Consider the following 16,155-nt stretch of genomic DNA (forward strand, 5'->3'; position numbering starts at 1 on the left):
AATCTGCTGACGTTATCTGGTCGTTATGAATGGTGAAAATAGTATCCGCGCAGTCGAAATTTTTCCTCGACGCGCGATTCAGAGATGACTATAAAACAGAAGTGGTACGCTCACAAGAGCTACCGGAAATCGAAGAGTTTCGAGCGTAAACCACCAGCGTTCCATTGGAAAATGATGCATGTGCGAAAGATGTAGTTGATGGCCAGTTGTGGTGGAGCTGTCGCTTTTGAAGCCATGATTACTGATGTCTGATATTACGCTTCTGCCGAGCGTAGGAGGCTGACACGAACGGCTCCATTGCAAGTACAGCTTCTTCTTCTGGAAGACCTCGTGACGAGGGGCTGGCGCGGACAAGAACCTTGTTGGCTGCAGACAGCGTCGGAATCATGTAATGTAATGTCTTGTTCAATGCTTATATTCTGCTGCCTTTCGCTGATCGTCTGTTCGAGCTGCGGCTCCTTAGGCTGAGAGTAAGAGGGGCTGTTTGTCGGGTCTTGTGCGGAGTGTTGCGGTATATTTGATGGAAGAGAAGAACCAATGGACTTCCCGCGTTTCTTTTTTACCGCAGCTGCGTATGGGTTGTCGGCTGTTTTTTCACGCTGCGGTGACTAATTCTGGGAGATCTCACGTGCTCGTGAAAGCCACGTACGTTGGGGTTAGGTTGTGCATCATGGCGCTTGTGGTTTCCCTTGTGCTTACTCCACCGTGCGAGCGAATGTAGCAACTTTCTTTTTAAAGCACCTTCCGTACGACGCAGGGTGTCGGCCCCCGCAGTTTGTGCATTTAGGTTGCGCTCTCGAGGAGCCCTATTTGTGCGAATGGGGGCTCGGAGCGTGTAAATGGATTTCCCGAGGTAAAAATACGAGCTCAGAATCCTCTCTAGTGCATCTCTAATAGTGTTTAGCGGAAATCGATGCTTCAAGACACGAATAGGCCAACGCTTTTGCAACTATCTGAAGTTGCAATGCTCTCTGAAGACCTGTCTCTATCCTGTGGCACGCGGCAGCATGTGGCCGATGTTGCCGGGTTTCTACTGCGGCTTTGGAGAGCCTGTTTCGTCGAACATGCGCCAGGACACTGCTTGGTACTAGTTAGCGAGACGTACGTGCGCGAGAAGCTTTGCAACGAAATTTGATTTTCATAGGCGTATGTCCAGCCAGGCAACGCTAAAGTTGCTTACTGCAAAACAAGGCATTAACTGTTGTATGTTGTAACTGACTGGGCAGGCCCCATACGATCAAGGTCCTGCTATCTCATTGCATAATTTCCGGGGGAAAATATACTGCATGTGAAAAACTACACTTTTAACAGACGCGCTTGAGCAATCTGTGTTATTAATCCTTCGCATGCAAGATACTCGGTAAGTCTTGCAATGCGCGTATGAACATGCACGCCGACCGGTGCTCCTGGAAAAAGTGACAGCCTTGACTAGTGGGGTTTTACCCTTTGTGTCGGTAATTTTTTTAACTATTTCGCTCTCCAAAAGTACCATGTACTGAAAAAGATGATATTGCGTCGCTGGTTTGATGCTCTTATTCTGTGTAAACAAGGCAAACAGGAAAGTTATTTCGAAGCTGCCCACTGGGGAGCCACCTATTATTGCATTGAGATTCTGTCGAGCTGTATCGCAGCACGTGAGAGGTTCTTACGCCTATTGCCAACAGCCACCTAAACACGTTATTTCCCTGGGCCTGCAATACAAGAAGGTTGCCTCAATACCATCGCCGTAGTACTCCTATGCCATCCCCCGATATGTTACGCCAGACGTCTCAAGCAAATTAAACGAGACGCAGTTTTCCTTCACAGAGGGAAATAAAGAACGCTGCTGTTAAGCGCCTTTGTTAGCCCAAAAAGCAAGGATAGGAAGATGGCTATGCAAGGGCGCAATGCGCGAACCTCCCGCAAGGACCAGTATTTTACCTGCACCACAGCCTTCACATGCCCAGCTTTCCTGGACAGTCAGCAGCTAGCGCCATCTGTTGGCCGCAAGTGGAGAACATCCTGTAACAGCACGGCCGTCTCGATCACGCGCGCGCGGTTGCTACGCCGCCGCGCGCGCCGATCCAGGTGGCCGTGGTAACACAATGGCGTTTTTAAATTGTAATTTTGAGAATACTAAAATGTTTCGAGAGATTCTTGGCGAACATAGCGATTATCTTGGCCGACTCTTCCTCCTCGTTACAAAGTCTTACCTCTAAAATGCTTCTTGCGCTCACACCAATTTCAACGGCGACAAAAAGTGAATGGAATGCACCAAAAATACGTAATTCCCGCGGTGGTTTTGGGTGTTCAGTGCATCTTGGCACGTGGCGACGGCCCTGAAAACTAGAATTTGTGCAAATTTTCTGGGCAAGTACACAGTTGTTCTGCTTACATTTGTTCCTGCAATGTGGGAATGCAATGTTTATTATCATTCGCTCAACTGTGTTTAGGTTAATGCCTGTAGCTCATCTGTACAAATAACGACTGTCGACGTATGTTATACATCTAGCTGCATGCCTTCCCGCCCTTCAATCTTTGTGTAATGCCCCAATCTAGCTGTTTTTAACGTTTTGATGCCCAAAATTTTGCCTTGTTCGAGCAGCTGAATTGTTTGGCAGTAGCTTATAGCTCATCAAGAAATATAAATATGTTGTCAGAAAAAAAAATCACTTTTATTTGCGACTGTACAGTTAGAAATTTCAATTTATTGTAAATCACGCTATCGCAAACATTTGTTAGGCAATGTATATGCAATATGCAACTGCTTTGATTTCTGCTGAGGTGACTGAAAGATATTTGCAGCTTTGCAATGTCCTGCTGTCCCACAGTTTGTTGTTCATCTTAGTCGTCAACGTATGACGTCCGGTCAAGTGGCCTCATTCAGTGAGCCTTCTTAAGAAAATGAGTGAAGTCAGTTGTCAGTCTTTACCTTTGCAAGTTCTTGTCTTATAACAGATGGCGACACAAAAATCATACATGACCTGGTAAGAAAAACAATTTAGGTGTTCCTCCTGGGTAATGCTGGGAATTAAAGGGTTAAGGGCGAACAAATAATGCTGACAGTGATGAATGCGAACAAATGATGTTGACGGTGATGAATGCCTAGGATGCTTATTTATTTATTTATTTATTTATTTATTTATTTATTTATTTATTTATTTATTTATTTATTTATTTATTTATTTATTTATTTATTTATTTATTTATTTATTTATTTATTTATTTACAAAATACTGCAGCCCGAGGGCCAAGCAGGTTAATTCAGGCAAGGCCACAAATACGCACAAATACCACCGCGTCCGCTGGCTGGCGCGCTTGTAAAAGGTCCTTTCGTTATAACGTTATAACTTCGTTATAACGAGACGATTTATAAAATAATGGATATAACGAAGAAATGGTTTCCCTTGGAAGTTCGGTCAACACGGGCTATAAAGAAGCTACGGTTATAACGAAGTAATCGCCGGGTCCCTTAAACTTAGTTACAAAGACGTCCAACTATATATCCTCAGACTTTCCGAATGCTCTGTTTAATGCCTGCTGAACGGCAGCAAAGACTACGCCATCCAGTAACTGCCAGTAGGTTAAGCGAAGAGTTACGCGGTCTGGGAAAGGTCTGGTGCAATAGAGTTTCTTGGGACAAAGCTGCGCAAAACACCAGACACGTCAGCTGCGAAATCCGACGCCACAAGTGCACCTTAACCTTGCGCGCAGACAAGGCCAGCAACCTCCAGAAGAATTGAAAACACGGGATAAACTAAAGGCAGTCACCTAAACCGCGTCCCGCACTATCACGTTGCCGCGGTGAGAGAGTGGCTGTGGCGCTGCCTGTCCAGGTTTACTTTTGTGGACTTCTCCATCGATCAGAAATAGCGCTTAGCGCAAACGACGACCCGATACCACCGACACGGCATATAAACTGCATATGCATATACAACGACAATGCATATAAACTGGTTCGCACACAATCAAACAATATCGCATGACTCGTCACGGTGCGGTGGTGTATATAGAGCACCTTGACTGCAAATGTCATCTATGACTAAAACATTATCGTTCTGTCCAAAAATTCCTTGCGCAAAATGCACACGTGAATAACTTTTAAGAAATATCTCGCGGCAGGACCGCGCTCATCGAAATCCATAACGCTAGACTCAGCTGCGCACGGCAGAAAGAAAACCAATGCCGCACGATCCAAGAACACCGTGCCGCGCCGACTACAATGGTTGCTGCCAGGGGTAAAGAAGCTGAGTACACAACAAAAGGTAGTAATGACACGAGATGTCACTGCAACATGTCAACGCAGTCATTCAGTTGTCATACATGCAATGTGCACAACTTGAAATGAACATTTAACACTGCAAACGTATTCGTCCTGTTCGAACCGTACTAGGAATATAATAGGAGAGAGAAATCAAACGGAGGGAAAACTACATTGAAGATTAAGGAAAAAGAAACGGGTTCGCGTCGATTCAAGCAAAAAACTGGCACTTCTTTCTCGGGTTCATCGGGGTTCCCACGGGGCACTTGAACGTAGTGGAAAACTTGGTGTTGTGCCGTAGGGGCACGTTGCAAGACTCTCCGCTGCTGTTGACGGCGCACGTGGACAGACAGTAGGTGAGATAGAACACCTGGTCGTCGGTGAATCGTTCCAGGCCTTCGAGCCGCAGCTGGTCCAGGGTCGACTGGCCCTTGAGCGCCGTGACGGCGTCGCGATACGCCTGGAACGAAATGGCCAGTCCCGGCACGGACGGGAACAGCGCCGACTGCCGTCGCGACCCCGGCCCTCCGGAAGGGCCGCCCGCGCCATTCAACAGGTCGCAGTTGATCCGCTTGTTGTACTCGTCCGACAGGCCCCACCATGCGTCGCTTTCGCCCTTCTCGTTGACCAAGGCGCCCCGCGAATCGAATGAGCGCACCATGCACTGCGCGAGCATCGTGCCCAGCGTCCCGTACTGCATGGCCAGCGTGCCGTCGTCGTACAGAACAGGGGGCTCCATGGCGCCGATGGAGACGAAGGCGATGTTGTAGTGATAGTTGTAGCGACTCGCGTCGCCGCCTCCCAGTCGCTTTGAGAATATGCTGACGAAGCTGTCGTGTCCGATGACCCGCCGGTACGCTTTGGCGATGCCGATGTAATTCTCGACAAACGGGCCGCGGATCCTGGGGAAGTCCTTGTACAAGCGGTTCAGGTCGACCTTCGAAAAGAATCTGTCGTCGGGCATCGCGTTGAAGCCTAGTTCGTTGAGCTTGCTGAACGCCCTTTCCTTGACGCCGTTATCAATCCATCTGGCCCCCATCAACTGTTGCCGTGTCTCCTTCAGTACTGAGTCGAAGAAAGCGTGGAGCGCGCCGCGAACGGTGGAGTTGTAGCGCGCGTAAATGTGTCTGGCCGAAATTATGAGCCCGAAGTGCGACTGCACGTAATTCAGACAGGCCTTCTTCATGGTCTTCTCCAGAGCCGAAGGGTCTCCACTGTGGATCAGCTCTGGTTTGCCGGCGATCAACCAGAGGTTCGTTCGGATGAACACCCAAGAGAACCCTGTCAGCAGCGCAACCTTTTTGTCCGCATAATCCTTCAAGAGGCGGTCAAGTTTCCTGAGAATCGTCTCATCCTCGAGGACCACGGGACTCTCCAGCGTCCATTCGTACTCGGGGTTATGAAACTTGTTCAGCTGCTCCCGCCACCAGTGCGATCCCCGCTGTATGAAGTGCTCAATGACCTTCAGCTCAAACTGCGTGTCGTTGGTGGCGTCCGACGGAACGCTAATAGCAGCGTTCATGAGGTCTTTGACAATGCCTTCAAGCTCCGTGTAGACGCTGTCCGCTACGTTGGCTTTTAGAAGGCTGCAGTGCTCTTTCACGTTGGCCCTCCATTGCTGTAGCCGCGTCAGGTCCTGCCAGTTGGGTTTCATAAGGCCGCGCCTGATGTAAAGCGTCTGTCTCCTCTTTTTGTATACGGGGAAAGCGCGCAGGTTGAAGAACATGTGAAAGTTCCAGTTGATGGACATGTTCAGCAAGAGCACTAGCGGGTCGACACCGGCCCTCTGCGTTCTCTCGGGCCACATGAGTCCCATGTCCTGCTTGAACTTCTTGAAGATCTCCAACTCGCTATCTATATCGGTGCGAGCACTGACGCAGCTTTGGTAATACTGTGGCGCCGTCGGTACCACGGACAGCTGAGGGTCTGCCTGCATCTCCTGCAAAGCGATGTTAGCGGACGAATCGAAGACACGCGCAATCAGGGATCTTTCCTTGCCCACTGGCTTCCAGGAGCCGCAAGTGAACTTGTAGAAGTCTTCGCATGGATCGACGCTCATGTCCATGGCTGCCTTTAGCTCTTCAACGTGTCTCAGGCAGCCAGGGGAGCCACAGAAGCCTATCTTAGGATTGTAGTTTACGTACCTCGCAAGCAGCAGCACGCCAATGACAGTAGTTACCGCAGTCAGGAACATCGCCAAAGCGCCGCGGACGTTGGCCTTGTGCGAGCTAAGGCGAGACTGGGTGCTCTGCGAGAGACAGTGAGATGACTTCAATTGGATTCGGCACAACGCATTCTTTCTGCGCATAATCATCAGTGAACGAAATTTCTTTCGTGACAAAACTAAGGAAGTTTCGTTTTTCAGCCTTTTGTTGACCACCTGATGCTTACAAATCATTTTAAAGCCTTTAAGAGCCTCTGGAAGGTTTCTGAAGTGTTGTTGCTCTGTGGGCAGTGGGGATCACAGGAATGACGCCGTTCTGCATGCTAGCCGACAGTAACATCACAGGGAGCAACGACTATGGACTGCTAACTCACGGAACCGCGACAGTCGAGGCCGAGAGTGCAGTGGGTTAGCGTAATAGAAAAAAAAAATACAGACAATCAGTGCGATCCATACGGCGTTGTATGCGTTACCATGAGGGTCTCCCTGCTGTTTGTGTCTCCTGTAGACAGCTTCAGCTGCTAGGTGACCAATTCGTTGAATTTGCTTTCGCCATGAGTTCGGGGTATCGAGGGGCTTTTAGAGTGTCTAGGTGGGTTGTGAGCTAAACCTTATAGGCTGACAAGCTTTGTTAGCTCACTGGGAGGGGCGGAGCTCCTAACGCAGCAGGTCAACCCCGCCGGATGACCAGGAGCTTATGCGCGTCGGCTACTCAGTCAGCCCGCTGGACGAGCCGAGCCTGAAGGCCCGGCTACGAGCAGCGCAGTGCCCTCTCCCACTGCTAACTAGAAGTGATTAAGGGGATGGGGGTGACAGGGCAGGCCCACATGATGTCGAATAGGGTAGCGTGCCCACCACATAATCTGCAGTTGGGTGGGTAGAGGGTGGGGTAGATACTGGAGAGAACTGCGGGATTTGGGTAGGCGTGCGTTTGAAGATGGTCCCAGGAGATTTGGTGCATCATGGACCCACAGACCTGTCGGCCGGTGGGTAAAGGTGACGGTCAAGTCGGTAATTTGAGGTATTTCGTGATAAGTGGTCAACCGGTCCCTTGCAGACCTCGCTCCGCAGTGGGGACAGGGACTGGGCCCCACCCGGATAGTAATGCTTCGGGCGTGTGAGTGGGCCACCTCGTTCCCTGGGCGGGGGGGGGGGGGGGGGGAAGGAAGGAAGGAGTGTGCATGAGTACAGATCAGGGGGTTTAGATTTTAGAGGCCGGGGGGGGGGGGGGGGGTGATGGAAGAGGTCCGGGCTTTAGAGAAATTGTTTTCGGAGGAGGCAGTCATGACGGAGGCAAAGTGGGGCGGCCGATATGGTCCATAACCTCAAGCCCAAATGCATTTCGGTGGCCACACTCGGCGACATACAATAGGTCACGCCTTGTTTACTACCATAGCGTTTGTACGGATTCTCCACCCTTCGCTGCCTTTTACCAGTATAGAATAGACACGGTGAATTTTACGGGGAAGAGGGCGAATGCCAAGCCATTTGGGAATTGAAGGGGGAAGTGGGCTCTGGGGAAAAAAGAGGGACTCGTAGCGGATGCCAACATGGCTGAGGATGTGGCGGCCCGTCGTCGTACGCGGGAGGCGCTCATATTGTCCCACTAAGTGGGTTTCTATGAGTTCCGTCGCCGTGTTGTAGAGGCCTAGTGCCTGAAGCCGGGCAGTGGAGGTGCCGGGGGCTGACGTAAGGCGTAAGTTTTGCGTACGAGGGTGTCTATCTTAACTAGTTCTGCTGTCGAGAGGGTGAGATATGGGATGGAGTAAATGAGGCAACTCAGGATGCAGGATTGTACGAGGCGAACGGTTCGTGCTCTCGAAGCTCTCGATTCCTGCAGGTGATCCGGTGGATGAAACCGATGGTCTCGTCTACGTGTTGGGATATTTGCTGGATAAAGGTGGTGTTTTGACGGTTCTGGTTGCATGTGTAAGACAAGCACACGTAATGTGGGGACCCGCGCGACTATGTGGTCTTTGACACGGAGGGTGATGTCCGGTTGAATAGGGTAGCCGGGTGACGGAGAAAGGGATAGTTCGGACTTCGTGGGGAACAGGAGAGCTTGGCATGCTCAGCTGATTCCACCACTGCATTAATGCCGCGTTGCAGAGTATCTTCTTGGTGGCATCACTACCAGTGCTGAACCACACGGTGATCACATCGGCATATATACTGTGGTGGAGGTCGCGGATGGAGGAGAGTTTTGCAGGGGAGGGGGGGGGGGGGGGAATCCAAGAGGGCCAGGTTCAGAAGTAAAGGTTGGGGACGTCGAAAAACGGTGATTAGGTCGTGGGACGTGTCGATACCGTCAAAATGCGTGCGGATCACCGGGAAGATGCGATGAACTAGCGCTGCCGTGGCTACATCCCGTTATGTGGAAGCTTGAAATGCTGCGTAGCCGGTGAGTTTTACTTGGCCAGTGGTCTCCAGTAGGGCGATAATTTCGAGACGGGATGTTGAATGGTGGTGATAGGAGGCATTCGGAGAGTGGAGATTGGTTGTATATAGTGGGTGCACGTCCGTAGGGTGGGAGATGCACCTTCCAGGTACGCGGGGTGCCTGAAAGGTGGAGGCTTCACACACCAACGCCAACGCCGGACACTTTTCGATATAATGGGCGTTCTAATACTGAGCGCGTGTATTTACAATCCATTCGAAACGCTAAACGCACATTTTTTGGTGTAGATCTGCCAAAGATCTTAATCAACAATCCGCGAAAATTCTGGCAGGTACTAAACCCCCAGCAGACACGCACTATCACTCTTACTAACGCACTTGGACAAGAGGCCAGCGACGTTGAATGCGCGAACATATCTAACACTGCATTCGCATCTGTTTTCACTGACGAAACTGACACGCCACTATTTGATACAACTGCATTTCCAATATCTCCAATGCCTTTACACACACTTTCTGCACATGGAATCGCATGTATTATCGAAAATATTAAAATATCATCCTCAGCAGGTATTGATGAAATAACCTCGAAGCTGTTAAAAAAATACTCGGCACGTTTGTGCAGCATACTTATCTTTATTGTTTGAGCAATCACTTTACACAGGTAACATACCCAGCGACTGGAAAGTGGGGAAGGTCGTTCCAGTGTTCAAATCAGGTAACAGAGAATCACCTCTTAACTATCGTCCCATATCTTTGACTAGTGTGCCATGCAAAATTATGGAGCATGTCATTTTTTCGCAAATAATGCATTTTCTTGACTCGAACCATTTTTTCCATCAATCTCAGCATGGATTTCGTAAGGGTTTCTCCTGCGAAACACAATTAACCATTTTCGTTCATGATCTGCATATAAATCTTGATTCAAACCTTCAAACCGACGCAATCTTTCTGGACTTTGCTAAAGCCTTTGACAAGGTACCTCCTAAACGCTTACTACTAAAACTTTCCCTGTTAAATTTACATCCTAATGTTTTACAATGGCTAAAACAATTTTTAGCAGGTCTCTCCCAGTTTTTCTATGTTAATAACCAATCCTCTAACTCACTCCCAGTCACATCAGGCGTTTCTTAAGGTTCAGTGCTTCCCCTTCTCTTTCTTATATATATCAACGATTTACCCATGCATGCTTCCTCTAACATCCGCATGTTTGCCGATGACTGCGTCGTCTACCGCACACTAACCCATCCGATCAGCTAGCACTCCAAAACGACCTAACCTGTATAGAAGACTGGTGCAGCCAGTTGCTCATGGAGCTTAACCCCAATAAATGCAAACACGTGTCATTTTACCGCAAACGCAAGCCCCTTTTGTTCCCTTACGCAATCTCTGGCGTCGCAGTAGAATTGACCAATTGCTATAAATACTTCGGTGTAACCGTAAGCTAAGATCTAACCTGGAATGCGCATGTCATTAACATTCTATCATCAGCTAACTAAACCTTTGGTTTCCTGAAACGTCATTTGCGCCATGCACCGCCAAACATTAAGCTTCTTGCCTACAAGTCCCTCGTTCGAACAAAACTAGAATATGCATCCCCCATTTGGAGCCCTAACCAAATCTACTTGTTAATCACTAGAATCGCTACAGAACCGAGCCACTAGATTCATTCATTCATGTTATTCACATGATATCAGCATATCATCTTTAAAAGCGGTGTTGAGCCTAAAAAACCTTGCCTGTCGTCGTCGCATCACCAGTATGTGTTTATTTCATAAGTTTTTTTACAGCTCATTGCGTATTCCACCCTACATTAGCCCTCCACCACGCATTTCACTCCGCCTTGGTCATCCCCTGCAAGTTTCCCGTCCACAGACTCATACCACAACGTTTGCTGCATCATTCTTTCCTCGCTCAGCCAAAGACTGGAACGGCCTTCCACACGACGTCGCTGCCACCACCTGTCCATCCTCATTTTTGAATTTTATAACTGCCATATTTAACTAATAACATCTTTGTACATAAAGTTTGATCCTATCTGTACCCACCCCTTATGCAATACCCCCTAACTGGGGTCTTTAAGGTAATAAAGTGTTGTGATGTGATGTGATGTGATGTGATGTGATGACGCATTAAAAACGAAAGGGGGGGGGGGGGGAGGCACTGTTACATACGCCTAACAAGCAGGTTCACCTTTACGAGAACCTGCATGATCCGTGACGGGGACGAGAGGCTAAGTATAGCATGTAGAGGGCACGGCGCAGCTATCAGCCTGAGGGCACGCAGTACATGTAATCGACCCAATATTGGAAATGTATTCGCAAATGTCGGCCCTACAAAGGATCAGAGTGAAACCGTCCGTTACCAGTATCGGCACATTACCTGTGCTGCTTTGGGAGAGGTTATTCTCGTGCATTGTTGCGCTTACGAAGGAACTGGGACACAATCAGGGACGACACAGAACAGATGTGCGCAAACTATCAACTGCAAGTTTATTTCTGAGTGCATGTATATATAGGCATTGTCAAGACAAAAACAAAAACAAAAACAAATCCGTGATCACATCGTCATGGCAAGATATCTTTTAACGTCCTGTCCAGCAGTAAAAAACATGCATTATCTTTCTGACTTAGCTGTTTGTTTTTATTTTTCCAAAAATTCTTTTTCCTGATTTGAGAGCTCGATAGAAGGCACGCTTACACATGGCCCTTCTTTTCCTGATTGTATGCAGTATGCTTCCCAAAGTTCCCTGATTAGCTTCTCTCTTGAACCGAGCAGTATTGCTGTCTGCTTAAAGTGAGGTGTGCAATTTTTGCATCTGGCGCAATGCGCTGCCAGATTTCCCGGTGAGTTGACAAGACTGCAGTTGCGCCTATGTTCTCTGAGCCTCTCATTGAGGCACCTACTGGTCTGGCCAACGTACGTTTGCCCGCATGATAGCGGTATCTTATACACAACACCTTCGCGGCATTCCACGAACTTTGTCTCATGTTTGACGCCACATGACACCTCTTTCTCGGCATTGTCTTCGTCGTTTACTTTCGCGCACATTGCTTTCAATTTTTTGGGTGCAGAAAAAACAACTTTTACGTCGTGTCTTTGTGCAACCTTTTTCAGGTTGTGGGAAAGTGCATGGACGTATGGGATAACCACAGGCCTCTTCTTTTCTTTGGCATTGCCTTGGTCCTTTGTTCGGACTGTCCTTCTTAGCACTTTCTCTGCCACGGAAACGAGCAAAGGTGTCGGATAGCCTGCTTTTCTCAGGCGTGTTGCCTGCAGATGGAAGCTTTCTTGCATCTTGTGGCTGCATGATTTCTTTATGGCCTGCTCAAAAGATGACATGGCCATATTTCGTTTGATCAGCTTGGAAACATGAGACAAAGTTCGTGGAATGCCGCGAAGGTGTTGTGTATAAGATACCGCTATCATGCGGGCAAACGTACGTTGGCCAGACCAGTAGGTGCCTCAATGAGAGGCTCAGAGAACATAGGCGCAACTGCAGTCTTGTCAACTCACCGGGAAATCTGGCAGCGCATTGCGCCAGATGCAAAAATTGCACACCTCACTTTAAGCAGACAGCAATACTGCTCGGTTCAAGAGAGAAGCTAATCAGGGAACTTTGGGAAGCATACTGCATACAATCAGGAAAAGAAGGGCCATGTGTAAGCGTGCCTTCTATCGAGCTCTCAAATCAGGAAAAAGAATTTTTGGAAAAATAAAAACAAACAGCTAAGTCAGAAAGATAATGCATGTTTTTTACTGCTGGACAGGACGTTAAAAGATATCTTGCCATGACGATGTGATCACGGATTTGTTTTTGTTTTTGTTTTTGTCTTGACAATGCCTATATATACATGCACTCAGAAATAAACTTGCAGTTGATAGTTTGCGCACATCTGTTCTGTGTCGTCCCTGATTGTGTCCCAGTTCCTTCGTAAGCGCAACAATGCACGAGAATAACAACCACCAACTAGCCCAATTTGAAACTCTTCTAATGTTTATTTTGGGAGAGGCCTAAGTCGCATTGCTTCAAGTGCCAAAACTTTGATGCTTCAACTATCGCAAAAATAAAGAAAAATGACATTCCGTGTCACACACGAAATGCTTTCTTATTGTTTCTCCTTTCACTAAGAAAGATCGAGTTCCTTGGAGTCATTACTATATGGCAAGAATTACAAACAAAACTGCTTTATGAGATTCTTCAAATGCCTTCTCCCCTTCCGTCTAGTCTCTGTTGAAGATGGTCGCCTGCACCGATCGCTACCGGCCACTTCATCTTCATGACTCCGAGTGATGTGAACGAACGACCCAGGAGGACAGCTGCAGAAGCTTGACGTTAGCGCCATACCTGTCGATGTGTGGCGACGTCTCCACCAGTCTTGGTATCTCGGTCCTGCAAACGAAACATGACCTCGGTAAACTTGTGCAGGAGTACGACCATGCGGCAAAAGGTCCGCTGTCACAGCGCCATTTCATATTTTCACCACAAGACTCCTCATACTTCGCGTTGTGAAGGCAGGCCGATATTACACGCCAACCGTTCAGCTTTCATAGCACATCAGCTTCCCTAGCACTTCAGCTTTCATAGCACTTCAGCACTTCCCTCAGCGAGCCAACTGTTCACGCGCCGCTCTACGTCACGGCACGGGACAGACAAATGTCATAGATAGGGTCTTCATTGAACTTCCGAACAAAATTGACTGATCACAGATCCATCTGAGAATTTTCACTGGAAAAGTAAAAACATACTCCTTAGGTTCTGGTAGACAAAGACACCTCCTAACCGTGTTTCGTTTATTAAAGCTCCAAGAGCATGCTTTCAGCGTCGCCGCATTAGCATTGTCAGTGCTGAGGCGCATCACAGGAAACATCAAGTCTTGGACGAAAATACACTTTTGGAGGTGGTCTTTTTTTACCGCAGCTGAATAAAATTTATAAGTCAACCGAAGAGTCTTATCAATGCGCTGTGGCCCAACTACCGCTTCGTTGCCGCTTAGGGTCATAGGCTGTAAAGAGGTCGCGGGACCACACGTGAATAGCTGAAATATAACCTACCTCTCTCGTGGTAACACCTGACATGCTGTCCGCATTCGGATTATCCACGGGCGGCTTGGACTCCTTGGAGTCCTTGTGATCCTTCGACTTCGCTGGCTTCCCGGGCTTCTCGGTGGAGGAGCTGCTCTTCTGAATGACCAAAACGGGGAAGAAGAGAAGAGATGATTTCTGAGCCTCACGCAGCTTCTGAGTAGCTGTCAAAACTACGAGGCACGCATCAGTTTTACGATTTCAGCAGAGGCACCCAATTAGCCTCGTATGACACTCTTATTTGAGAGGCGCCAGATAGACAAGGACAAGGATCACGTACCACGTTCGTGTGACTCTTCGCATGCGTGAAATAGAACCGGGAATCGATATTTTTGAGTTGCATGCATGACACGAATATACAAATTTCATATTTCTAGTGCGCAGCATTCAGCAGTTGAACTTGGTCAATTAATATAGAGCCACTAATTCACTCTTTATGTCTGACATGGCGCGCTTAACAGAAGCACTAAGGCACCCATTGCGAGGCACCATACTTGCGAGTTCCGAATGTTGCTTGCCCTGTTATTAGTTACGTTAACGCGTCAAATGTGTTCGATGAAACACGACGTGGATGTAGACAAGAGACCAAGTTTTATGGTTCCGTTCTACGGACCGACTGTCGTGAAGGTAAGCCAGACTGTGGTGAGTCACGTGACAGTCGATCCACAAAACGGAATGGCTATGCACTCTTCGTCGTGCCATTTACGGTGGTCTCGTTCATTCGACTATTCGTTCATGGCCTCAGCGTCTCGCGCAATGGTTGTAATTGTTATAAAGCACTTGCTATGGCGACTAATTTGTCATGTTCGACATCTTTCATTCTTTAGTTATAGGCGCTTCCAAATGTTCTGAAGCAGTACTGCTTAAGCCGTGGTAGCGCAATGGAGCTGGGCTAGTCAAAATATAGGCTCACCTATGTCGACAACGGCAGATTTATGTATCCCCACACGGCAGTGAGAAGGCATACAAAGTGACAGAACGCGTGGCAAGGGCCGAAGAAGAGTAGGCGAGCGCTCAATGGCGCATCAAGATACGATAGTAACAATACCACACAATAGTACAATAGTACTATAGAAGCGGCTGTAGGCGCTGGCACGTCCGACAGGCGAAGGACCCATGGTCAATACCCGAGTGTGGCGACCATCATTTATGAGCCCTCTTACAGATTATACTACGCCTTTCGTTTCATGTTTTTGTCTACTCTCGACGACGAGATAGTTCACAACGTTACTTTTTTTTGTACTCTCTTGACCGTGTCCTCACCTAATTTCATGACAATGTGCGAGCCTGCACTTCCACTGAACACTGAAGAACAGTAAAGTGCTAAATAACACGGTGAGTAAATTTCGCGTCCTTCTGAGTGAGGCTGGTTAGGTGAGGTCGTTCGATTTAGAGTGGGTGTATCCCATTTCGATATTCAGGGCGGAAGCATCAGCAGTGGTAGTGAAGTTCTCGTCTACCTGGAGGTAATTTCTTCTGAACACTGTTTTGGGCTCTGGTTTCTGTTCACTTGCTATTGGTTTTGCCCGTCTCTGCCCATCAAGCCAACCCCTGAAGAGGTCAGCGCTGGCAAAGACTGCTCACCTTGGACCTTGAGGAGCTGGTGCTGGTGGACTGGGATGGTTTGCGTCGCTCCTTCCTGGCCTTCTCGCGCGCCGCGGCTGCTCTGGAAGCCATTGGGCGCCAGGCTTAGACGTGCGCGTGTCGTCGATCGATGAGGACAGGAGCCCGGGTAGCGGATGGCTTGAGACGTTTTGTCGTGCGCCTCTCAGGAGGCGGAAAAAGGCGTCTGGACGATGGCCTTCTGTCTTCTTCTTTGCTGCTTGCGGGAACCCCGTCTCGCGCTTGACACGCGGTCTGCTACATCGGCTTTCTTTTCCTCAAATGGGATGAACAGAAGTGCCCTAAGCACCACTTCGCTAGGCGTACAGCTCAGCACTGTCGCCGGTCAGTCAATGTCTGAAAGGAATAGGTCAACTGGTGCCGGCAGACGACTTCCATTATACTTTTGGGGCCTTCTCCCACAAGCAGAGCTGGTAGCTTCTCTGCATCCTCCTTTTTGGCAAGATGAGAAGGAAAGGCAGGGAGGTTAACGAAATCCTGACCAATCCCCCGTCGTGGGTATGTGCCATCGCTTCAGGGGCAAACTGGAAGGAGAAACCGGTGTGCTACCCTGTACCGGGGAAAGGGATGAGGGGATATAGAGGTGGAGGAGAAAAGGGGGTAACAGAAAAATGAAGTCAGTGTGCAAAGTCAGCAATCGGCGGCC

At 48.5% G+C, this 16,155-nt stretch overlaps 1 protein-coding gene across 1 annotated transcript; it reads right to left on the reverse strand.

Moving 5' to 3' along the window:
• Window positions 1-4,451: 4,451 nt before the first annotated feature.
• LOC149358428 (neprilysin-2-like) lies at window positions 4,452-15,563 on the reverse strand. Its single transcript, XM_089567546.1, has 3 exons — window positions 15,471-15,563; window positions 13,857-13,985; window positions 4,452-6,488 (listed from the first exon to the last, which is right to left on the reverse strand). Exons 1-3 carry the CDS (start codon window positions 15,561-15,563, stop codon window positions 4,452-4,454), a joined length of 2,259 nt encoding a protein of 752 aa, XP_089423672.1.
• Between the last annotated feature and the right edge of the window lie 592 nt (window positions 15,564-16,155).

This window comes from Amblyomma mixtum, chromosome 2 (genome assembly GCF_055824585.1).
Source record: "Amblyomma mixtum isolate Tamu chromosome 2, ASM5582458v1, whole genome shotgun sequence".
Lineage (NCBI taxonomy): Eukaryota > Metazoa > Arthropoda > Arachnida > Ixodida > Ixodidae > Amblyomma > Amblyomma mixtum.

Bases quoted from the DNA above. Each gene is read 5' to 3' on its own strand.
- LOC149358428 (XM_089567546.1), bottom strand. From the start codon at position 15,563: ATGGCTTCCAGAGCAGCCGCGGCGCGCGAGAAGGCCAGGAAGGAGCGA. The intron at 13,986-15,470 runs GTGAGCAGTCTT...TTGGTCATTCAG, and splicing joins CCAGCTCCTCAAGGTCCAAG to AAGAGCAGCTCCTCCACCGA. The intron at 6,489-13,856 runs GTAGGTTATATT...TGTCTCTCGCAG, and splicing joins CAGGTGTTACCACGAGAGAG to AGCACCCAGTCTCGCCTTAG.